This window comes from Pseudophryne corroboree, chromosome 11 (assembly GCF_028390025.1).
Source record: "Pseudophryne corroboree isolate aPseCor3 chromosome 11, aPseCor3.hap2, whole genome shotgun sequence".
Taxonomy (NCBI): domain Eukaryota; kingdom Metazoa; phylum Chordata; class Amphibia; order Anura; family Myobatrachidae; genus Pseudophryne; species Pseudophryne corroboree.
Window position 1 is genome coordinate 329,559,765 of NC_086454.1, and position 26,003 is coordinate 329,585,767.

The window sequence follows — 26,003 nt, forward strand, 5'->3', positions numbered from 1 at the left end:
TACTCATCTACTAATGGGCCGCAGATTCGGCATTCAGGAAGGGTCCTGGTGACCAGGGATGCCAGCCTGAGAGGCTGGGGAGCAGTCACACAGGGAAAAAATTTCCAGGGAGTGTGATCAAGTCTGGAGAATTCTCTCCACATAAATATACTGGAGCTAAGGGCAAGTTACAATGCTCTAAGCTTAGCAAGACCTCTGCTTCAAGGTCAGCCGGTATTGATCCAGTGGGACAACATCACGGCAGTCGCCCACGTAAACAGACAGGGCGGCACAAGAAGCAGAAGGGCAATAGCAGAAACTGCAAGGATTCTTCGCTGGGCGGAAAATCAGGTGATAGCACTGTCAGCAGTGTTCATTCCGAAGCCCGGGAGAGTGGGGATTTCATCGGGAAGTCTTCCACATGATTGTGAACCATTGGGAAAGACCAAAGGTGGACATGATGGCGTCCCGCCTGAACAAAAAACTGGACAGGTATTGCGCCAGGTCAAGAGACCCTCAGGCAATAGCTGTGGACGCTCTGGTAACACCGTGGGTGTACCAGTCAGTGTATGTGTTCCCTCCTCTGCTTCTCATACCCAAGGTACTGAGAATTATAAGACGTAGAGGAGTAAGAACTATACTCGTGGCTCCGGATTGGCCAAGAAGGACTTGGTACCCGGAACTTCAAGAGATGCTCACAGAGGACTCATGGCCTCTGCCGCTAAGAAGGGACTTGCTTCAGCAAGTACCATGTCTGTTCCAAGACTTACCGCGGCTGCGTTTGACGGCATGGCGGTTGAACGCCGGATCCTAGGGGAAAAAGGCATTCCGGAAGAGGTCATTCCTACCCTGGTCAAAGCCAGGAAGGAGGTGACCGCACAACATTATCACCACATGTGGCGAAAATATGTTGCGTGGTGTGAGGCCAGGAAGGCCCCACGAAGAAATTTCAACTCGGTCGATTCCTGCATTTCCTGCAAACAGGAGTGTCTATGGGCCTCAAATTGGGGTCCATTAAGGTTCGAATTTCGGCCCTGTATACTGCATATACAACCCCCTTTTGTGCCTCCAGTGGCACTGAGGGATCTCAACGTAGTTCTGGGATTCCTCAAATCACATTGGTTTAAACCACTCAAATCTGTGGATTTGAAATATCTCACATGGAAAGTGACCATGCTGTTGGCCCTGGCCTCGGCCAGGCGAGTGTCAGAATTGGCGGCTTTGTCTCACAAAAGCCCATATCTGATTGTCCATTCGGACAGGGCAGAGCTGCGGACTCGTCCCCAGTTTCTCCCTAAGGTGGTGTCAGTGTTTCACCTGAACCAGCTTATTGTGGTACCTGCGGCTACTAGGGACTTGGAGGACTCCAAGTTGCTAGATGTTGTCAGGGCCCTGAAAATATAGGTTTCCAGGACGGCTGGAGTCAGGAAAACTGACTTGCTGTTATCCTGTATGCACCCAATAAACTGGGTGCTCTTGCTTCTAAGCAGACGATTGCTAGTTGGATGTGTAGTACAATTCAGCTTGCACATTCTGTGGCAGGCCTGCCACAGCCAAAATATGTAAATGCCCATTCCACAAGGAAGGTGGGCTCATCTTGGGCGGCTGCCCGAGGGGTCTCGGCTTTACAACTTTGCCGAGCAGCTACTTGGTCAGGGGCACACCCTGACTGAGGAGGACCTGGAGTTCTCTCGTTCGGTGCTGCAGAGTCATCCGCACTCTCCCGCCCGTTTGGGAGCTTTGGTATAATCCCCATGGTCCTGACGGAGTCCCCAGCATCCACTTAGGATGTCAGAGAAAATAAGAATTTACTTACCGATAATTCTATTTCTCGTAGTCCGTAGTGGATGCTGGGCGCCCATCCCAAGTGCGGATTGTCTGCAATACTTGTACATAGTTATTGTTACAAAAATCGGGTTATTATTGTTGTGAGCCATCTTTTCAGAGGCTCCGCTGTTATCATGCTGTTAACTGGGTTCAGATCACAGGTTGTACAGTGTGATTGGTGTGGCTGGTATGAGTCTTACCCGGGATTCAAAATCCTTCCTTATTGTGTACGCTCGTCCGGGCACAGTATCCTAACTGAGGCTTGGAGGAGGGTCATGGGGGGAGGAGCCAGTGCACACCACCTGATCCTAAAGCTTTTACTTTTGTGCCCTGTCTCCTGCGGAGCCGCTAATCCCCATGGTCCTGACGGAGTCCCCAGCATCCACTACGGACTACGAGAAATAGAATTATCGGTAAGTAAATTCTTATTTTTGCACATCTGGTGGTCCTGCCCGAAAATGTAAAAAAATTGGCGGGAGTTTATTACCCTGCTCTCGCACCTCTTCGAGACCTCTATCTCTCCTGACCCTCAGTATTTTCTGCTCCCCTTGACTCTCCCTACCCTTAATCGGCCCCAACTTTATTCACAATTTATCAGGCGATAGTGTCCCTAATTCACGTTACATCACACAGTAGTACCACTTTACCTTATATACGTTACTCCTCACAGTAGTGCCCCTTATTCACATTACATCACACTGAAGTGCTCCTTATTCACATTACACCATACCATATTGGCCCTCATTCCGAGTTGTTTGCTCGCTGGCGATTTTTGCAGCGCAGCGATTAGGTGAAAAAACGGCATTTATGCGCATGCGCTTTGTACGCAGCACGCATGCGCTAAGTACTTTCACACAAAACTTTGTAGTTTTACCCAAGCTCGAGCGACGTTTTCCAGTCGCTCGAGGGATCATAGTATGATTGACAGGAAGTGGGTGTTTCTGGGCGGCAACTTGGCGTTTTCAGGGAGTGTGCTAAAAAAACGCAGGCGTGCCAAGCAAAAACGCAGGAGTGGCTGGAGAAACGGGGGAGTGGCTGGCCGAACGCAGGGCGTGTTTGTGACGTCAAACCAGGAACTAAACAGACTGCAGTCATCGCAAGATAGGAGTAGGTCTGGAGCTACTCAGAAACGGCATGACATTTTGCCTGTGCAGTTCTGCTATCCTATCGTTCGCACTTCTGCTAAGCTAAGATACTCTCCCAGAGGGCGGCGGCCTAGCGTGTGCACTGCTGCTAAAAGCAGCTAGCGAGCGATCAACTCGGAATGAGGGCCATTGATCTTTATTCACACTAGACCACACAGTAGTGCCGTTTCTATATGTTACGCCACACAGTGGAGCATCTTATACACATAATGCCACACATTAGTAATCCATTAAATTAAATTACATTTATACACATAATACCACACAGTAATGCCCCTTACACATATGACATACATTATTAATGTCATAATAAACATAATGCGCCTTACACATTATGCCAACCTATATTAATGCCCTTATACACATAATGTACCTTACACATATGCTGCACATTATTAATGTATACACATGACACACATAATGCCCCTTACACATATGCCGAACACTATTACACAACCAACCCACCCACACACAGCACTCACACGGCCACTAACACTGTGACCTCTGCCTCTGCTTGGATACAGATGTGTCCTCATACATCTTACCTCTATACACCATGCAGCAGGAGATGCCTGGCGTGAGTCAGCTGGCAGCTCTGCTAACGTCAGGCGCCTTTTTTTTTGATGAAAATGCATCTTGTTTGCATTACTATGTGGCTAGGTTGCACACACAGCTTCTGCTGATTAAAATGATATGCTGCATGCTGTGGTAGCAATCTATAATTCCTGCACCCAGAATTATATTGATACATCAAGCTTTAACTCTATATGCATTCAGTCCCAAATATAAGGGGTCCAAATTTCTCTGACAATGCCTATATACTGTGTGCGACTGTGGCTGTATCTGCATACGAAATGCTACACACAGAATATAGGCATGCCGCATATCATTTTAATCAGCAGAAGCTGATAGGGCATTCCAAATGCCCTAGATAGTTGCCTAGTTTACCTATGCCTAGGGTCGGCTCTGAATCTGGGGGCCACCCTTCTGCTTCCATTTCTGTCTCCCTTTCCAGTTCCTCACCTTAACTAGTTCTCCCTCTCCCTACTCCTTGCTTTTCTCTTTTCTTCCTCCGACTGTTAACGATCATAGGGGCTAATTCAGACCTGATCGCTAGGGTGCGTTTTTTGCATCCCTGCGATCACAGGGGGAGGGGAAATCGCAGGGGTGCGATCACATGTGCAGGAGAGCTGTACAAACAGAAGTTTGTGCAGTCTCTGCTCAGCCCAGGACTTACTCAGCCGCTGCGATGATCGGGGCCGGTGCTGACGCCAGGAACCCTCCCTCCAAACGCCTGGTCCCTCCTGCGTTTTTCTGGACACTCCTCAAAAACGGTGCCACCCACAAATGCCCTCTTCCTGTCAATCTCCTTGCATTCGCCAGTGTGATGGGATTTTTCGCACCATCCCGTCGCTGCCCGACGCTCCCCGTCGCTGCGGACCGTCGCGTCTGCGCATTGCGGTGCATACGCTTGCGCAGTTCAGACCTGATCGCCTGCTGTGCAAAAATGCACAGCAGGGATCAGCTCTGAATCGGCCCCATAGTTCTTAAACAAACTTTTGCCTCACACCCTAGTGGTGGCATATTTGTAATGGTTTACAATCCATGCTGTAATGCTACTGATAATCTATATAATAAAATAAAGTGCTGATAACAATTATGCCATCACGTCGCACCTCGTACCTCTATTGTGCAAATGCACACAGGCCAACCCAGTGATGTGCACAGCACACCGCACCCAATGTCTGTTAGGTGCGATGATAGGTTCAGTATGAAATACCTACAATCAAAATCCCGATGGTCAAAATACCGACAACTATTGGCTGACGGTCAAAATACCAAAAAGGTTAAAATACAGACAAGGTCAAAATACCGACATTTACAATGTCAACAGGTCAAAAAGTCGACACAATTTTTATTCATTGTTGTTTTTGGTGTGTAGGTTGACATGGACACCGTATAAGTCTACCGCATCCCTTCGCATGGATCGCTGCACTCGCCATGCTTCGGGCACGGTGCCTCGCTGCGCTCGGAACACTATTATATTCCCCCTCCAGGTCCACTGGAATGGTAAAGTATGAACAAGTCTGTTTCAATGAAAAAAACATGAAAAACTCATGTCGACTTTTTGACTGTTGACATTTTAAATGTCGGTATTTTGACCTTGTTGGTATTTTGACCGTTGGAATTTTGATTGTATAGGTAAATTGACCTATTGATGACAAATGGAAGAACTGAAGACAGGCTCACGGAGGACGAGGTACTGATGTGTAAAAAAAAAAAAAGGGAAGTGAAGAGCGCAAAAAACAGAAGGGCAGGAGAGCGAAAGGGGGGGGGGGAGCAAGACAAAGGAGGGGTGAAGAGTTTGATGAGGAAAGAGAGAGACAGACTAGCAGAGAGAAAGAAAGAAGGAAATAAAAAAAGAGGGAAAGAGGAAAGTATGTCAGATTGAGAAAGAGAAATGGAGGAGGAAGGAGAGATGTGGAGTAAGAGGGGGAGAGAGGAGAAAAAGGGGGTTTGCTGAAGACAGTAGGAGAGAGAGAGAGGAGAAAAGCGTGTGTGAGAGATAGAGAGAAAGAAAGAAAGAAAGAAAGAAAGAAAGAAAGAAAGAAAGAAAGAAAGAAAGAAAGAAAGAAAGAAAGACGCAGGCAGCACTGGGGACAACTGCTAGACATGTCACAGAACTGTCATTACTGATCACCAGGTATTTAAACAAGTATTTCTACATTGTAACCAATCCTTCATCATTGGGGTTACAATCCCTCCCACAGCTGCACATATGGAATCAGCAGCAGCGAAAGTAACTCTGTCCTTCTGGTCACCATGCCTGTGCGTCTCCTCTCTCTGCTGCTCACAGTCACCATGATGGGTGAGTTACTTTATATTTAGCACGGGATCCGGTCTTTAGGTCAACAGTAAGTAGGTTGACACTGTCTAGGTCGACCACTATTGGTCGACAGTAAGTAGGTCGACATGTTTTCGAGGTCGACAGGGACTCTAAGTCAACATGTCGACCGAAGTCTAATCTACCTAACATAGCACACCCATTTAGCACTCCTCATCTCAAACACAGCATCAGCTATTCACTGTATAGTAGTAACCAATGTATCATTAAGCTACGTATTCTGTAATGAACCCTGTAGTATAAACAACTTACAGACTTCAGTGTTGGAGCTTGTAGCAATGTGTTATGCAATATAAAGATAATATTCCAAAATAGTGGCCTATAGCATGTTAGTACATTGGCCCTCATTCCGAGTTGATTGCTTGCTGCTTTCGTTCGCAGAGCGGCGATTAGTTGAAAAAGCGGCACTTCTGCGCATGCGGACGGGTCGCAGTACGCACTCGCGAAGTACTTTCACACAAAACTATGCAGTTTTACACAAGGGCGAGCGACACTTTTCTGTCGCTCTGTTGATCGGTGATTGACAGAAAGTGGGTGTTTCTGGGTGGTAACTAGCCGTTTTCAGGGAGTGTGCTAAAAAACGCAGGCGTGACAGGCAAAAACGCAGGCGTGCCTGGGGAAACGGGGGAGTGGCTTGCCGAACGCAGGGCGTGTTTGTGACGTCAAAGCAGGAACTAAACTGACTGAAGTGATCGCAAGGTAGGAGTAGGTCTGGAGCTGCTCAGAAACTGCATGAAAATTTTTACGAGCAGTTCTGCTAATCTTTCGTTCGCACTTCTGCTAAGCTAAAATACACTCCCAGAGGGTGGCGGCCTAGCGTGTGCACTGCTGCTAAAAACAGCTAGCGAGCGATCATCTCGGAATGAGGGCCCTTAGCAGGTGCTCTTGGTGAAAGGTGACATTGGCATCTATTAAGGGAATATTGCAAAAAGTTGTTTTCCAAAAGTTTATTTCCGGCTACACAATACCGCTCGGAGTTCCCAATTGATCAACGCTGTAGTAAAAAATGAATTCCGCAAATGGAATATGTAATACTTTGCTGGTAAGATTGCGGATACTGGGGCTGATTCTGTGGAAACAGACGCGGCCACAGCTGCACCTCTTGGCAGTCTCCTGTCTGCTACTGTATGCAAATGAGGCTACAAAGTTGCTTCCTGCCGTGCCTTTGGCTGTACAAGGACTGAGACGCCAGCTGTCAGATGCTGAAATACCGATTGATGCATCTTTAGATGCAGCACTGACGCTTCGACAAGCTTTGTGGGAGGTGCAGTTGCTCCATCTGATTATGGCATCCCCTTTGAGTAATTGAGCTCCTGTGTACGCAAGTACTTTTATCTACGTCAGAAGAGACTTGCCTGGAGATTGAGGACACGTACAAGTGGTAATGATATTAATCATCACTATATGGCCCCTGTTCTGCTGCTCTGTCCCTGCCTCCAGGACACAAGATAGTAAATAAATATTCATTATGGGACTATAATACTCCAAAATGGAACACAGAGCCTAAAGTATGTACAAAAAACAAACAAAACAAAACTAAGTGGAGTGATAGAAGCACTAGTAAAGTGATAAACAGGAGATATGTTTGTCCCAGGTTTCTGGCTTATAAATGTTAAACCCCCAGGAAATGTCTGTTTAGCTGAACAGACTTCATTGGAGTTTGGGCTTTCAGTAAAAGCCAGAAATGGGTCATGGGGGTGTGGATGTGAGAAAGAAGGTAGGGCTCCATCCACAAGGCCATGTTCGGGTCTTTAGGCCTTCAGCCTGAGAACAGGATAATTTAGTGTCTGCACCTGTAAGAGGCTGATACAGCTGTGTATGGGCTTGGCTGGGGGTCTGACTACCTGGGGAAACAGGCAGCAAGCCTGTGATGAGACACTGTGATTTACTGACTGTAAGTACTTTGCATATGCCTGTTTGTGGTAGGGGCATTAGGTCCTACCACTCTGAGAGAGGGACTCTGTTATGTTTAGTTAGTGCCCAGACAGGCTAGGATTTACTTTTATGTTTTGTTTTATGCACTGCACAATAAAACTAGCCACGGATAGATTGCGCGGAAAACCCTGGATTGGTGTGCTGTTTTCCTGGCTGCTGTGTTCTTTGGAGGTGCCCATCTACCCCAAGAGAAGGCACCCCTACCCTGATATCCTCACACATGGTACAAACATGACACATTTGCGGGACATGTGTCAGCTTATTCTATATCAATCAAAGTTTACTGCGCATTTTATCTTCTGTATTTTTGCATACCATGCAACATATTGTGAGTCTTGGTTCGGAACAGCGGAGCTTATCACAACCTCGTGAAGATGTGTCTGAGTCATGGAGGGGACTTGATCATACCCCGGGAGTGGGCGTAGCTTCCCCTCCACTTCCTCGCAATCATTTGTTCACTGCTGCACATGCCATTGTAGGGCAACCCACTGACAACCATAACACAGTGAACCAATCAGTAAAGAGGAAGCAGGGTTTAGTGGCATGTTGGGGGCCAATCGGAAAATAGGGGGAATGCTAAGCGTGGCACCGGGGGGGCAGAGTTATGGACCATGCCATCTGTTAAGTGAAAAAACAAAACACTGCAGAATTAGTGCCATCAATGGTGGAGAATCATCAGCTTATTGTCATCGATGGTGAAACCGTCATCCATTGGTGTCAAACCATCGATGGTGAATGGCCATTCCTATACCCTTGGCTGAATGTGAAGGATCCATTCAGTGCTGCCGGTCAGATCGAGACAATGCGGTCCCAGTCCAGACAGTGGGGCAGAGCCCTCAAATCGAGTCTGCCCCACCAAAACTGAGACAGAAACTTTAGAAGCAGTACTTGCTCTTACTCACTGCACCTTCTTATTTTGCACAGGTAAAGTTGTTTGTGAACCTGACTGTAGTTTCAAGAACCTACTAACGTCATTGGGCCTTACTAATCCACCCCAAGATGAACGTCCTACCATAGACTGGAGGAATGTCACTAAAGTGTACATGGATTTGACATTATATACTATTGTAAGACTGGTAAGAACCAATTGTACATTTATTTAATGAGAATCATATAATGAGTGCAGTTTGTAGTCACCCTGTGGGAGAAGACGAACATTTTCAATATGACGGATACAGGGCTGCCATCAGAAATTGCGGGGCCCGGGACTGATTGGCTGATGGGCCTCAAGCTCCGACTGACTCGCAGCTGACATAAAGGTAAAAATCCACACCGCTGCCACCCGGGGCCCCCTCTCTGTCCAGGCCTGGGACTCCAGTCCCGGCAGTCCCTCCCCTAGTGGTGGCCCTGGATGGATGCTTACTTCATCTACTATAGTGTTTCACTCTGCTTTTGTTCGTCCAACTTATTATCTTCTAAAGCGATACGGGCTAAGTTATTTATCTGATCAATATAAAAAAAGATAATACCTTATGAAGAAATGAGAAATTCTCTGGCTAGTGACGGCGTCTAGACACGCTCAAAGTTGGCATTTCTGTCCTTGCATATTTGGACTAGAGATGAGAGGGTTTGGGTTTTACTCGGATTTACTGGGTTCTCAAAACGGCATCCTATTGGCTATCCAAATCAAGAGACATCCGTGAGCCAATAAGATGCCGTTTTGAGAACCGAGTAAATCCGAGTAAAACCGAACCCGCTTATCTCTAATTTGGACATACAGCTAATGCAGGAAAAGGCTTTGTAGTGGCGGTAGTATAAAGTCACAGACGCTACAGCGGCAAAAGATCCAACCACGGACGCAGCTGCTTCCGACTCAGAATAAGCTCCATTGTAGAGTAAATGCTAAATTACGTAAATTGTATGACATCAAGGGTCATATGTAATAGAGTGAGAGTTTCAAAAAGTAAGAGATTTGGTAAGGTTTTGCAGGTTTTTTTTTTAAAGTGGCAATCATTTACACAGCAAGATCAACCTGGTTTTGCAGTGTAAATGATTGCCACTTTAAAAAAACCCTGAAAAAAAACTCACAAAATCTCTCACTTTCTGAAACTCTCACTCTATTACATTTGGCCCAAATTCTCCAAATCATAGGAAAACGAAGTTTTATATATTTTTTTAGTGGAGACCAAGGGGGTTATTCCGAGATGATTGTAGCTGTGCTAAATTTAGCACAGCTACGATCATTCACACTGACATGCGGGGGGACGCCCATCAGGGCTATCCCGCCCCACATGTCAGTGCCGCCCCCTCCCCCCCCCCCCCCCGCAGAAGTGCAAAGGCGTCGCACAGCGGCGATGCCTTTGCACTTTAAGAGTAGCTCCCGACCAGCGCAGCTTTAGCGTGCTGGCCGGGAGCTACTCATCGCTCCCTGGCCCGCAGCAGCTGCATGTGACGTCACGCAGCTGCTGCGGCCTGCCCCCCGTTCGGTCCGGCCACGCCTGCGTTGGCCGGACCACGCCCACGAAACGGCGGCCAAACGCAGCCGTTTCGCCTCCTCCGCCCAGCGATCGCCTCTCCCTGCCAATCAGGCAGAGGCGATCGTAGCGGCCCGACGGCCTCCGGCCGATAAACTGCAGCATGCGATCGGGTCAGAATGACCCCCTAAATTCCCATTTCTGTATGCTCCATTGTGTTTCCACTGTAATGATCAGATCTTGTTTCTTGCAGGATATGAGCCAACAAACCGTAGTCTTATATTTATGGTTGAATTTGGTAAGTTCTCAAATATTTCATTATATAATAAACTATAGGGTGGACTTTGCAGATGTAGGTCCTTATAAGCGGGAAGCAGTTCATATGCCGGCGGTCAGGAGACCGACGCCCTAATCCCGACCGCTGACAATGCCGCCAGCAGGAATGCCGGCTAACAGGGGCTATTCCCCCTCGTGGGTGTGCACGATACCCATAGAGTGGGAATAGAACCTGTGGCGAGCGCAGTGAGCCACGGAGCCTGCAATGGGCTCCATTGCACTCACCCCCGTCGGCATTCTGGTCAGTATGCTGCCCTCCAGGAGCCTGACCATCCGCATATCAGCCCCAACCCTTACCACATATATATATATTACAGGGTCTCCCCTTTACCACTATGACATTGGGATGAGTGCGGCTTATTGGCTATCCTATTGTCACATGATACAACACATTGTCCCTATCCTATTGTCACATACCCAACACATGATATGTGGGTCCTCCCCCACGTACCCCACTGCCCGGCCCAGCAGTTCAGTTACCTTACCCTACCAGACAGGCCAGGCAGTGTCTCATCTCATGGAGAGCAGCATTGCAGCGTCATTATGTCACGGAAGTTTAAAGGGAAGGAGACAATAAGGGGGAATTCAATGTTTGAAAAGTCAGTTGGGTGTCTGTTTTTTTCCTATTAGATAGGAAAAAACAGAAACCCAAATGACTTTTCAAACAATTGAATACCCCCCTAAGGTTCATTCTATGACGCATCTATATAATTAACATTATGACAACAGTGCCTTAGGGTCACTGAGGCAACCAGAGCCACTATTGTAGGAGAAATTCCCAAAACACGTAACTAATATAAAAGGGATGGCCGGGCAGAGAAAGCAGCCAGGGCTTTGAAGAGAACCTGATATATTTGTTGACATCTGTATTCCTATACCAGCTGCAATTCCACAAAAAGAGATTGTCAAACATCTGCATGAACACACTTCAGAAAGCAGCATGCAAATAGGTTCCTCATCTGACCACAGATAATAGTTGGAAAATGAGTCCCACCAATTAGCAAAATAATTAAGTAGCCCCGTATATCTGAGTGACCATCATTGGTGGGCAGAGATGGAGAAAGCGGTGAGCAGGAATGCCGGGATAACTGTCAGCTCCCAGACCCAAAGTGGCGTGGCCAAGTGTATGCGGCATTGATAATACCTCATTCCTTATCATCATTATTCCCCCCAGTGCTGCCTGCTGTGCATCATCAATACCCCTCCTCATTATAATTCCTCCTCATTATAATTCCTCATCATCATCATCATTCCTTATCATCATATCACCTTCCCCCCAGACTATTACTGTGCATCATCAATCCCCCCCTCCTCATTATAATTCCTTATCATCATATCACCTTCCCCCCCAGACTATTACTGTGCATCATCAATCCCCCCCTCCTCATTATAATTCCTTATCATCATATCACCTTCCCCCCCAGACTACTACTGTGCATCATCAATCCCCCTCCTCATTATAATTCCTTATCATCATATCACCTTCCCCCCCAGACTATTACTGTGCATCATCAATCCCCCTCCTCCTCATTATAATTCCTTATCATCATATCACCTTCCCCCCCAGACTATTACTGTGCATCATCAATCCCCCCCTCCTCATTATAATTCCTTATCATCATATCACCTTCCCCCCCAGACTACTACTGTGCATCATCAATCCCCCCCCTCCTCATTATAATTCCTCCTCATCATCATCATCATCATTCCTTATCATCATATCACCTTCCCCCCCAGACTACTACTGTGCATCATCAATCCCCCTCCTCATTATAATTCCTTATCATCATATCACCTTCCCCCCCAGACTACTACTGTGCATCATCAATCCCCCTCCTCCTCATTATAATTCCTCCTCCTCATCATCATCATTCCTTATCATCATATCACCTTCCCCCCCAGACTACTACTGTGCATCATCAATCCCCCTCCTCCTCATTATCATTCAGATTGTGGCGGGTGGTTACCTCACTATCAGAGTAACTCAGTATTGCTCCAGTGAGGGAAAAACTGTTCTGAAAAGCAGCTGTGCCCGCAATACCCTTACACTGCTACCAAAGTAGCAGTGTTATACCTCTTTCACACCACACAAATAACCCGGTATCATATTGCCGGGTCGACACGGGTCGCTGTGCGGTGTGAAAGCGCCATAGCCGAAATCCTGGGTCACCTGACCTGGTAATTCAACCCGGGAATAAAGCAGTGTTGAATACCGGGTCAGTGGCAGCATAAACGGACTCCAGGGTCGATGCGACCCAGGACCCATTTACTACATAGGGGAGAGGCGTCGCAGATGAGCTCATCTCCCAGCGCAGCCCCAGATGTCAGCTCCGTCCCCCCGCCGCTATGGCAACCCACCCGGCATATTGTCGGATCAGGGAAGCCTGCTGTAGGGTCCAATGCCAGATCCCACCCGGGAAGGACCCATTTCCAATTCCCGTGTGGGATCCGGCATTGGCGGTGTGAAAGGGGTATAAATTTACTTACCCCTGCTGTTCCGGATAACATGCGTGTGACCTGAGTTCACGCATGTGAACAACCACAGGGCACACAGTACGGTGGCGGCAGAGCCCATACCTCCTTCCTTTAAGAAGGAGAGGACCCCAGAAACTAAGGTGGTGTTGGTTCCTGCAAATAAACTCTAAAAAACTTTGTTTTTGCATGTGTAACGGGCCCATAAGTGATCATGAATATGCACATAGCTCATTTTAAGCACTGAGAGACGGCATTATTTATTTTTCTCTATCGTCCTAGTGGATGCTGGGGTTCCTGAAAGGACCATGGGGAATAGCGGCTCCGCAGGAGACAGGGCACAAAAAGTAAAGCTTTTTCCGATCAGGTGGTGTGCACTGGCTCCTCCCCCTATGACCCTCCTCCAGACTCCAGTTAGATTTTTGTGCCCGGCCGAGAAGGGTGCAATCTAGGTGGCTCTCCTAAAGAGCTGCTTAGAGAAAGTTTAGCTAGGTTTTTTATTTTACAGTGATTCCTGCTGGCAACAGGATCACTGCAGCGAGGGACTGAGGGGAGAAGGAGTCAACTCACCTGCGTGCAGGATGGATTGGTTTCTTGGCTACTGGACATCAAGCTCCAGAGGGACGATCACAGGTACAGCCTGGATGGTCACCGGAGCCACGCCGCCGGCCCCCTTGCAGATGCTGAAATCAGAAGAGGTCCAGAATCGGCGGCTGAAGACTCCTGCAGTCTTCTAAAGGTAGCGCACAGCACTGCAGCTGTGCGCCATTTTCCTCTCAGCACACTTCACACGGCAGTCACTGAGGGTGCAGGGCGCTGGGAGGGGGGCGCCCTGGGAGGCAAATGAGTACCTATAAAGGCTAAAAATACCTCACATATAGCCCTAGAGGCTATATGGAGATATTTAACCCCTGCCTAATTTTTCTAAATAGCGGGAGACGAGCCCGCCGGAAAAGGGGCGGGGCCTATCTCCTCAGCACACGGCGCCATTTCCTCTCACAGCTCCGCTGGTCAGGACGGCTCCCAAGTCTCTCCCCTGCACTGCACTACAGAAACAGGGTAAAACAGAGAGGGGGGGGCACATTTATGGCGATATTTTGATATAACAAAGCAGCTATAAGGGAGCACTTATTATAAGGCTATCCCTGATATATATATAGCGCTTTTGGTGTGTGCTGGCAAACTCTCCCTCTGTCTCCCCAAAGGGCTAGTGGGTCCTGTCTTCGTTAGGAGCATTCCCTGTGTGTCTGCTGTGTGTCGGTACGTGTGTGTCGACATGTATGAGGACGATATTGGTGTGGAGGCGGAGCAATTGCCAAATATGAGGATGTCACCCCCTAGGGAGTCGACACCAGAATGGATGCCTTTATTTATGGAACTACGGGATAGTGTCAACACGCTAAAGCAGTCGTTTGACGACATGAGACGGCCGGACAATCAATTAGTGCCTGTCCAGGCGACTCAAACACCGTCAGGGGCTGTGAAACGCCCTTTGCCTCAGTCGGTCGACACAGACCCAGACACAGGCGATGACTCCAGTGGTCACGGTGACGAATCAACCGTATTTTCCAGTAGGGCCACACGTTATATGATTTTGGCAATGAAGGAGGCGTTACATTTAGCTGATACTACAGGTACCACTAAACAGGGTATTATGTGGGGTATGAAAAAACTACCTATAGTTTTCCTGAATCAGAAGAACTAAATGACGTGTGTAATGAAGCGTGGGTTGCCCCTGATAAAAAGCTGATAATTTCAAAGAAATTATTGGCATTATACCCTTTCCCGCCAGAGGTTAGGGAGCGCTGGGAAACACCTCCTAGGGTGGACAAGGCGCTAACACGCTTATCTAAACAAGTGGCGTTACCCTCTCCTGAGACGGCCGCACTTAAAGATCCATCAGATAGGAGGATGGAAAATATCCAAAAAAGTATATACACACATGCAGGTGTTATACTACGACCAGCTGTAGCGACTGCCTGGATGGGCAGTGCGGGGGTAGTTTGGTCAGAATCCCTGATTGAAAATATTGATACCCTGGACAGGGACAATATTTTACTGTCGTTAGAACAAATAAAGGATGCATTTCTTTATATGCGTGATGCACAGAGGGATATATGCACACTGGCATCACGGGTAAGTGCTATGTCCATTTCGGCCAGAAGAGCTTTATGGACGCGACAGTGGACAGGCGATGCGGATTCAAAACGGCATATGGAAGTTTTGCCGTATAAAGGGGAGGAGTTATTTGGAGTCGGTCTATCAGATTTGGTGGCCACGGCTACAGCCGGGAAATCCACCTTTCTACCTCAAGTCACTCCCCAACAGAAAAAGGCACCGACTTTTCAACCGCAGCCCTTTCGTTCCTTTAAAAATAAGAGAGCAAAGGGCTATTCATATCTGCCACGAGGCAAAGGTCGAGGGAAGAGACAGCAACACGCAGCTCCTTCCCAGGATCAGAAGCCCTCCCCGGCTTCTACAAAAGCCTCAGCATGACGCTGGGGCTTCTCAAGCGGACTCGGGGACGGTGGGGGGTCGTCTCAAAAATTACAGCGCGCAGTGGGCTCACTCGCAAGTAGATCCCTGGATCCTGCAGATAATATCTCAGGGATACAGGTTGGAATTAGAGACAGATCCACCTCGCCGTTTCCTGAAGTCTGCTTTACCAACGTCCCCCTCCGAAAGGGAGACGGTTTTGGAAGCCATTCACAAGCTGTACTCTCAGCAGGTGATAGTCAAGGTACCTCTTCTGCAACAAGGGAAGGGGTATTATTCCACTCTTTTTGTGGTACCGAAGCCGGATGGCTCGGTAAGGCCTATTCTAAATCTGAAGTCCTTGAACCTGTACATAAAGAAGTTCAAGTTCAAAATGGAGTCACTCAGAGCAGTGATAGCGAACCTGGAAGAGGGGGACTTTATGGTATCCTTGGACATCAAGGATGCGTATCTCCACGTTCCAATTTACCCCTCACACCAGGGGTACCTCAGGTTCGTTGTACAAAACTGTCACTATCAGTTTCAGACGCTGCCGTTCGGATTGTCCACGGCACCTCGGATCTTTACAAAGGTAATGGCCGAGATGATGATTCTTCTTCGAAGAAAAGGCGTATTAATTATCCCATACTTGGACGATCTCCTAATAAGGGCGAGGTCCAGAGAACAGCTAGAGATGGGATTAGCACTGTCTCAAGAAGTGCTAAAACAGCACGGGTGGATTCTGAATATTCCAAAATCCCAGTTAATGCCGACAACTCGTCTGCTGTTCCTAGGGATGATTCTGGACACGGTTCAGAAAAAGGTTTTTCTCCCGGAGGAAAAAGCCAAGGAGTTATCCGAGCTTGTCAGGAACCTCCTAAAACCAGGAAAGGTGTCTGTACATCAATGCACAAGAGTCCTGGGAAAAATGGTGGCTTCTTACGAAGCAATTCCATTCGGCAGATTCCACGCAAGAATTTTCCAAAGGGATCTGTTGAACAAATGGTCAGGGTCGCATCTTCAGATGCACCTGCGGATAATCCTGTCTCCAAGGACAAGGGTGTCTCTTCTGTGGTGGTTGCAGAGTGCTCATCTATTGGAGGGCCGCAGATTCGGCATACAGGATTGGATCCTGGTGACCACGGACGCCAGCCTGAGAGGCTGGGGAGCAGTCACACAAGGAAGAAACTTCCAGGGAGTATGGACGAGCCTGGAAACGTCTCTTCACATAAACATTCTGGAACTAAGAGCAATATACAATGCTCTAAGCCAGGCAGAACCTCTGCTTCAGGGAAAACCGGTGTTGATCCAGTCGGACAACATCACGGCAGTCGCCCATGTGAACAGACAGGGCGGCACAAGAAGCAGGAGTGCAATGGCAGAAGCTGCAAGGATTCTTCGCTGGGCAGAGAATCATGTGATAGCACTGTCAGCAGTGTTCATCCCGGGAGTGGACAACTGGGAAGCAGACTTCCTCAGCAGACACGATCTTCACCCGGGAGAGTGGGGACTTCATCCAGAAGTTTTCCACATGCTGGTAACCCGTTGGGAAAGACCAATGGTGGACATGATGGCGTCTCGCCTCAACAAAAAACTGGACAGGTATTGCGCCAGGTCAAGAGATCCGCAGGCAATAGCTGTGGACGCGCTGGTAACGCCTTGGGTGTACCAGTCGGTGTATGTGTTTCCTCCTCTGCCTCTCATACCAAAAGTATTGAGAATTATACGGCAAAGAGGCGTAAGAACGATACTAGTGGTTCCGGATTGGCCAAGAAGGACTTGGTACCCGGAACTTCAAGAGATGATCACGGAAGATCCGTGGCCTCTACCTCTAAGGAGGGACTTGCTTCAGCAGGGTCCCTGTCTGTTTCAAGACTTACCGCGGCTGCGTTTGACGGCATGGCGGTTGAACGCCGGATCCTAAAGGAAAAAGGCATGCCGGAAGAAGTCATTCCTACTTTGATTAAAGCAAGGAAGGAAGTAACCGTGCAACATTATCACCGAATTTGGCGAAAATATGTTGCGTGGTGCGAAGATCGGAGTGCTCCGACGGAGGAATTTCAACTAGGTCGATTCCTACATTTCCTGCAATCAGGATTGTCAATGGGTCTCAAATTGGGATCTATTAAGGTTCAAATTTCGGCCCTGTCGATTTTCTTTCAAAAAGAATTGGCTTCAGTCCCTGAAGTCCAGACCTTTGTTAAGGGAGTGCTGCATATACAGCCTCCTGTGGTGCCTCCAGTGGCACCGTGGGATCTCAATGTGGTTTTGGACTTCCTAAAATCTCATTGGTTTGAACCACTAAAAAAGGTGGATTTGAAATATCTCACATGGAAAGTGACCATGCTTCTAGCCCTGGCTTCTGCCAGGAGAGTGTCAGAATTGGCAGCTTTATCTTACAAAAGCCCATATCTGATTTTCCATTCGGACAGGGCAGAACTGCGGACTCGTCCGCATTTTTCCCTAAGGTGGTGTCAGCATTTCATCTGAACCAGCCTATTGTAGTGCCTGCGGCTACAAGTGACTTGGAGGACTCCAAGTTACTGGACGTTGTCAGAGCATTAAAAATATATATTGCAAGGACAGCTGGAGTCAGAAAATCTGACTCGTTGTTTATATTGTATGCACCCAACAAGATGGGTGCTCCTGCGTCTAAGCAGACGATTGCTCGTTGGATCTGTAGCACAATCCAACTTGCACATTCTGTGGCAGGCCTGCCACAGCCTAAATCTGTAAAGGCCCACTCCACAAGGAAGGTGGGCTCATCTTGGGCGGCTGCCCGAGGGGTCTCGGCATTACAACTTTGCCGAGCAGCTACGTGGTCAGGGGAGAACACGTTTGTAAAATTTTACAAATTTGATACTCTGGCTAAGGAGGACCTGGAGTTCTCTCATTCGGTGCTGCAGAGTCATCCGCACTCTCCCGCCCGTTTGGGAGCTTTGGTATAATCCCCATGGTCCTTTCAGGAACCCCAGCATCCACTAGGACGATAGAGAAAATAAGATTTTACTTACCGATAAATCTATTTCTCGGAGTCCGTAGTGGATGCTGGGCGCCCATCCCAAGTGCGGATTATCTGCATAAATTGTACATAGTTATTGTTAACTAATTCGGGTTATTGTTGAAGGAAGCCATCTTTCAGAGGCTCCGCTGTTATCATACTGTTAACTGGGTTTAGATCACAAGTTGTACGGTGTGATTGGTGTGGCTGGTATGAGTCTTACCCGGGATTCAAAATCCTCCCTTATTGTGTACGCTCGTCCGGGCACAGTACCTAACTGGAGTCTGGAGGAGGGTCATAGGGGGAGGAGCCAGTGCACACCACCTGATCGGAAAAAGCTTTACTTTTTGTGCCCTGTCTCCTGCGGAGCCGCTATTCCCCATGGTCCTTTCAGGAACCCCAGCATCCACTACGGACTCCGAGAAATAGATTTATCGGTAAGTAAAATCTTATTATTTATTTATTAGCAGTTTCTTATATAGCGCAGCATATTCCGTTGCACTTTACAATTAGAACAGTTATAGAACAAAACTGGGCAAAGACAGACAGAGGTAGGAAGGCCCTGCTCGCAAGTTTACAATCTATAGGGAAATAGGCATTGATACACAAGGATAGATGCTACCTGTTACATAATGGTTCCCCAGATTGCTAGGTTCTTAGTGGGTTGTATGATATGATCACCCAGCAATGTTGGAAGACAAAATGTGAGGTTATGTGGACTGTACAGAGGGGATGTAACTGGATAGGGAAGCATTGAAGGTTATGTGTGTGGGTCAGGAATTTGGTAGGCTTGTCTGAAGAGATGAATTTTCAGGGAACGTTTAAAGGTTTGGAGACTAGTGGAGAGTCTTATTGTGCGTGGGAGTGCATTCTACAGAGTGGGTGAAGCCCGGGTAAAGTCCTGTAATTTTGAGTGGGAACAGGTAATACATGTGGATGAGAGACGCAGATCTTGTGCAGATACTGAAATCTGAAGGAGCTGATTAGTTTACCAAGAGAGGAGGTATAGATTGAGAAAAGCAGAGGACCCAAGACTTAGCCTTGCGGTACTCCAACTGATAGAGGTAGAGAAGAAGAGGTAGAATCAGAGAAGTGGACACTGAAAGATCGATTAGATAGGTAGGATGAGAACCAAGTAAGGGCTGTGTCTTGAAGACCTAGGGACTGTAGTGTTTGTATGAGAAGAGAGTGGTCAACAGTGTCAAAAGCAGCAGAGAGATCTAGAAGAATAAGCAGTGTGTAATGGCCTTTTGATCAAGCAGTGACTAGATCATTCACTACTTTGGTCAGTGCCGTCTCTGTGGAGTGTTGGGCACGAAAGCCTGACTTAAGGGGGTCCAACAAGTTGTGGGAGTTAAGAAAGTGTGTAAGGCGAGTGTAGGCAAGTCTCTCAAGTAGCTTGGAGGGACTGGGTAGCTGAGAAATGGGACGGTAGTTAGAGAGTGTGTTTGGGTCAGAGTTGTGTTTTTTTTAGAATGGGAGTAATCACTGCATGTTTAAACAGAGATGGAAAGATGCCAGTAGAGAGAGAGAGATTACAGATTTTAGTTAAGCTTGAGATAAGCACAGGAGACAAACTTTTACCGACCTGTGAGGGTATAGGATCAAGAGGAGAGGTAGTGGAGTAGGAGGATGAAAAGAGTGTTGATACTTCATCTTCACTTGTGGGATCAAATGAAGAGAAAGTGCCAGAGGGTTCAGATAGGGAATTGAGCAGGTCACTGGCTGAGTTAGAGCATACCATTTCATCTCGGATTTTATCAATCTTATCCTTGAAGTAGGAAGCAAGTTCTTGTGCAGTGATAGTAGCTAGTGGGGGAGGTGAGGGAGGGTAAAGAAGTGATTTAAATGTATTAAAAAGTCGCTTGGGGTTGGTGGCATGATAAGAGATGAGAGATTGGAAATATGTTTGTTTGGCAGTGTCCAGGGCCGGACGATAGGAGTGGTAGGTAGTCTTATATGTGAGAAAGTCACTTGGATTCTGAGATTTCCGCCACTGACGTTCTACTTTACGTGACAGTTTTTGTAGGTGTCTTGTTGATTTAGAGTGCCATGGTTGGCATCTAAGCCTACGTGGAGTGTGATGGGTAGCTGGAGCAACTTCATCAAGGGCACACTCTAGGGTCTGGTGCAGGTGGGATACAGCAGTGTCAGGTGTGGTGAATGTAGAGATTGGTGAGAGACGTTGTTGCAGAGAAGTGGAAAGTTGTTGAAAATTTATATTGTTAGTATTTCTGCGTGTTAGAGGAGGCTTGCTTGGTTTTAGTGTCCTAGAATTTAAAGTAATAGAAGAGATTGTGAAGGTGATCAGGTTGTGATCAGAGAGAGGGAAAGGAGTGTTAGTGAATTCGGAAACTGAGCAGAGCCTGGTGAACACAAGATCAAGGCAGTGGCCCTCCTGGTGAGTAGAGGAGTCGGACCATTGGGTTAGGCCAAGAGAGGAGGTTAGAGAGAGGAGTTTGGATGCATGAAGAGATTGTGGACTATCAAGAGCTATATTAAAATCGCCCATAATGATGGTGGAGACGTCAGAGGATAAGAAGTGTGGGTGCCAGGCAGAAAAATCTTCTAGAAATTGTTGTTTAGGTTGCCCAGGAGGGCGATAGATAGCTGCACCACGCAGAGAGAAGGGGGTGAAAATCCTGATAGAGTGAACTCTACATTGTCTCTGCACCCTGTGGCCAGTACAATGATCTCTGCGGGAAATACATACAACAGTCTGGCTGCTGCTTAAATTTCAGTTCTTAACTATTTTATGCGATCAATTAACTTCAAAACCAAAATGATTTATTAGATGATATTTTAATCAACTCTGGTTTTCCGTACTCCAGATTTGGCAAAATGATTTTGCAACCTGGGATCCAGATGACTTCTGTGGAATTAAGAGCCTGTACATTCCTAGCGATTACTTTTGGCAGCCAGTTGTCTACATCTATGAAATGTAAGTAAATGAATGACCCTTTTACCGCCAGTCAAGTGTTGTGTCTTTATTTTAGTGAGAGTAATAATTGTGAATATCTGGTTTAACTGGTTATTTTAGTTGTGAGCTCCTCAGCCCATAAGATGCTTTTTCCTTCTGAAGGAAAACGTATTGATAAAAAATTTCCCGTAGCCAAGGGATAAACCAGTGACGAGGTCGGGAACAAAGACAGGGATCAACAGAGCCGAAGTATAAGCCGGAGGAATCTAAGGATGTGTACACACTAGAACGATTTCGGACCGATATGCCGTTTCTGGCCACATCAGAACGACATATGGGGGGTCATTCCGAGTTGTTCGCTCGTTGCCGATTTTCGCAACGGAGCGATTAAGGCGAAAATGCGCATGCGCATGGTACGCAGTGCGCATGCGCTAAGTATTTTAGCTCAAAGCTTAGTAGATTTACTCACGTCCGAACGAAGAATTTTCATCGTTGAAGTGATTGGAGTGTGATTGACAGGAAGTGGGTGTTTCTGGGCGGAAACTGACCATTTTCTGGGAGTGTGCGGAAAAACGCAGGCGTGCCAGGATAAAACGCGGGAGTGTCTGGAGAAACGGGGGAGTGGCTGGCCGAACGCAGGGCGTGTTTGTGACGTCAAACCAGGAACGAAACGGGCTGAGCTGATCGCAATCTGTGAGTAGGTCTGGAGCTACTCAGAAACTGCTAAGAATTTTCTATTCGCAATTCTGCTAATCTTTCGTTCGCAATTCTGCTAAGCTAAGATACACTCCCAGAGGGCGGCGGCCTAGCGTGTGCAATGCTGCTAGCGAGCGAACAACTCGGAATGACCCCCATGGTCCGTATAGTTCAGAGTGTATCCGTGATTGCACACTCCCGCGGTCGCATGCAATATCTTTTGGTCGGCCGTGCTGCATGGCCAACCGGAAGATATTGTGTACAATACCATGCTGCATCATACATCGCGTTGTCATCCCATGCATCGTGCAAGTGTGTATGCACTGCACGGTGCAGGGTCCCCGTCACTCACAAGGTTACACATCGTTTTGATGTGTAGCCGGCAGGGCAGCCATCGGGGGGAGGGGGGGGGGAGGGACTGTGGGGACTGATGTCCCGGGCCCTTACAGAGAGGGAGGCCCACCCCTGGCTCCTACCGCCAATACCGGTAGAGCTGCACCAGTCTGTGAATCAGCAGCAGTCTTATGTACAAGGAGATCTTCTCAAAACAATCCTTATCTGCGTATCAGATCTCTGTAAACCGTTCCTGTAGGTCCGCAACACTCCATCTTTATGTAACGTCACAATGTATGACATTACATAGGGGTGGAACAGTGCGGAAGAACTTTTTTTTTTTTTTGGGGGGGGGGGGCCTGTCTATTTTGTCAGTTCCGGGCCCCATAATTTTTGATGGCAGCCCTAGTACCCGGCGTAAGGGTCAAAGTCCCTGAGGTCCCACAGCAGAGTCAGGGAACTAGGCACAACTAGACGAGAGTGGAAGCATAATGATCACACACTAGGGCTGCTGTGTTCCAGCCTTAAGGTGGGTACACACTGACAGATATATCTGCCAATCAATTGATCGGCAGATATATCTATGGACGGATCGGGCATACACGCTGCCCGATCCATCGGGGAACTGACGTCACGTACACGCCCACCCAGTTCAGCTGTCAATCACCACCGGCTGCCGCAGCATGTGTACGGGTGGTCGGCCGACCGTCCGTACACACAAAGTGATGCGCCAATATATCGGTAGATATATTGGCTGTCGGCTGTGCTGCGGGGCCGGCGCGATATGTCTGTGATCGACAGAGTTCAGACATATCGCCTGTACACACTGGCCGAAGGACCCGCGATATATCGGCCGTTCAATAGAACGGACGATATATTGGCCAGTGTGTACGGGCCTATACTGTACATCAGGAGATTGGTTGTAATCAGGAAGGGGCGGAGAGCAGGCAAATACATGATGTTAAAAACTTACTGGGCAGAAGCCTTATTTGTCAGTATGAGGACAGGATGCTGGCAATCAGTTGGGCATTTATTAAACCCCGAGGCTGTCACCAAGGCATCAGGGTTGACCAATTTAAATGCCACTCAGTTGTGATGCATGTGGTCCGTGGGATGATCAGCCATTAAGGAGTTTATGACTGCTCAGTCTATGGAGCCTAGGAGAAAGTCACAAGGAAACATTGAATTTGATGGCAGATAAGAACCACTTGGCCCATCTAGTCCTCCTGTGGACACACACTAAGGTTAAATTTTTTAGGGGAGCCAATTAACCTACCAGTATATTTTTGGAGTGTGTGAGGAAACCGGAGTACCCAGATGAAACCCACGCAAGCACGGGGAGAATATACAAACTCCACACAGTTAGGGCCATGGTGGAAATCAAACCCATGACCTCAGTGCTGTGAGGCAGTAATGCTATCCATTACACCATCTGTGCTGCCCTGTATGGATGGTGTAATGCCCTGTTTATATATTTTTTTCCTATTGGTCTACAAGATCACACCTCCATCTGATAGACATATTCAGGCGAGTTAATCAGCTAAATTAGCTAGGACACATTTACGAATAGTTCCCAGCACTCTGCTAATTGAATGGATCAGCTCAGTTAACTGCAAGTTCTCCAAAGAGGATGCCAATATATTGCAAAACAGGTGAGTATCCCATATCCAAATATTTCGAAATACGGAATTTTTTGAGTGAGACTGAGATAATGAAACCTTTGTTTTCTGATGGCTCAATGTACACAAACTTTGTTTAATATACACAAAGTAATTAAAGATATTGTATTAAATGGCCTTCAGGCTGTGTGTATAAGGTGTATATGAAACATAAATACATTCTGTGCTTAGTCTTGGGTCCCATCGCCATGATCTCTCATTATGGTATGCAATTATTCCAAAATACAGAAAAATCTGATATCCAAGCATTTTGGATATGGGATACTCAACCTGTATAACCTCACTGTGGATCTACAGCACACATTATAATTACAACTATCATGGGTCCTATAACACATAAACATCTTTACATTACAGGGTTGAAAGTGACAATAGTTCTCCAGTTATTTCTTATTACTACCTGAACAAGGAAGGAGAAACTATCAGCTCTATGCCACTACGAGTTGTCAGTACATGTAATTTGAACTTGTTTAAGTTCCCCTTTGACATCCAGACCTGCAGACTAACCTTTGGTTCATATGTTTACTCAGGTAAGTGTACCTTGCAGGACCTTCACTGGCTCCCCTTCCCTTTCAGAATCCAATTCAAGCTTCTCACACTCTGACCTTATCTCTTTACATTCCCACCCGTCCTCTTCACTGCTAATGCACGCTGTCTCTCCTGCTTACGGATTACCTCCTCCCACTCCTACCTCCAAGATTTCTCACGTGCTGCTCCCTATCTCTGGAATTCTCTACCTCTCCCTATCAGACTCTCCACCTCTTTAAAACTTTAAACGGGCTCTTAAGGTCCCACTTCTTCACCAAACCCAGCCATATCTCATCCTGACCCTCTGTTCCATGCTCACTGCCGACTTCATTTGTGTCACCCCTGTCTATCTGCCCCTTCCCTTTAGAATGTAAGCTCTCACCAACAGGGTCCTCTTCCCTCATGCATACCTCCCAACATGGGCCCTCATTCCGAGTTGTTCGCTCGTTAGCTGCTTTTAGCAGCATTGCACACGCTAGGACGCCGCCTACTGGGAGTGAATCTTAGCTTTGCAGAATTGCGAACGAAATATTAGCAGAATTGCGAATAGAAATTTCTTAGCAGTTTCTGAGTAGCTCGAGACTTACTCCTACACTGCGATCAGTTCAGTCCTTTTCGTTCCTGGTTTGATGTCACAAACACGCCCAGCGTTCGTCCAGACACTCCTCCGTTTTTCCAGACACTCCCGCGTTTTTCCCTGCAACGCCTGCGTTTTTCCGCACACTCCCATAAAACGGCCAGTTTCCGCCCAGAAACACCCACTTCCTGTCAATCACACTACGATCAGCAGAACGATGAAAAAACTTTGTTAGGCCGTGAGTAAAATACCAAACTTTTGTGCAAATTTACTTGGCGCAGGCACACTGCGAACATTGCGCATGCGCAGTTTGCGACTAATCGCTCCAATGCGAAGAAAAATAACGAGCTAACAACTCGGAATGAGGGCCATGATCCTCTCCAGGAGGGACACAATTGCTCTGCTCCTGGACTTCCCTCTTAATGTATCTTTGCCATCTCCAGTGCTGAAACACCTTTCTTATCCATTAAGCTGTTCAACACAGGTGCCGGCAATTATACATTAGGAGAAAAGTCCAGAAGCAGAGCATTGTGTCATTAGAAGAGTCATGTTGGGATGTATGCTCATTGCTCATGTGTCTTTTCCTTCCCTTACTTAATCCATCTTTTACTCCATACTCTCTGCCACAGCACCAAATTCCCAAGTTTCCTGCTGCCCTGATACTTATTTCAGTGTCGTCTGCTGGCGCAGCTATGTTTATGTACCCTGTATGGGAAGCAGTCAGGACCCCGGCAGTCAGAATACTGACACCGGCATGCAGAATGGTGGCACCGAAGAGAAG

At 47.4% G+C, this 26,003-nt stretch overlaps 1 protein-coding gene across 1 annotated transcript in view; it reads left to right on the forward strand.

Moving 5' to 3' along the window:
- LOC134968778 (5-hydroxytryptamine receptor 3A-like) overlaps nt 1-26,003 on the forward strand; it is a 44,840-nt gene that overhangs the window by 7,160 nt on the left and 11,677 nt on the right. The window contains exons 2-3 of the mRNA XM_063944263.1: nt 21,321-21,430; nt 24,475-24,647. Coding sequence (XP_063800333.1) covers nt 21,321-21,430; nt 24,475-24,647 — 283 coding nt within the window. The remainder of the gene's footprint in view (nt 1-21,320; nt 21,431-24,474; nt 24,648-26,003) is intronic.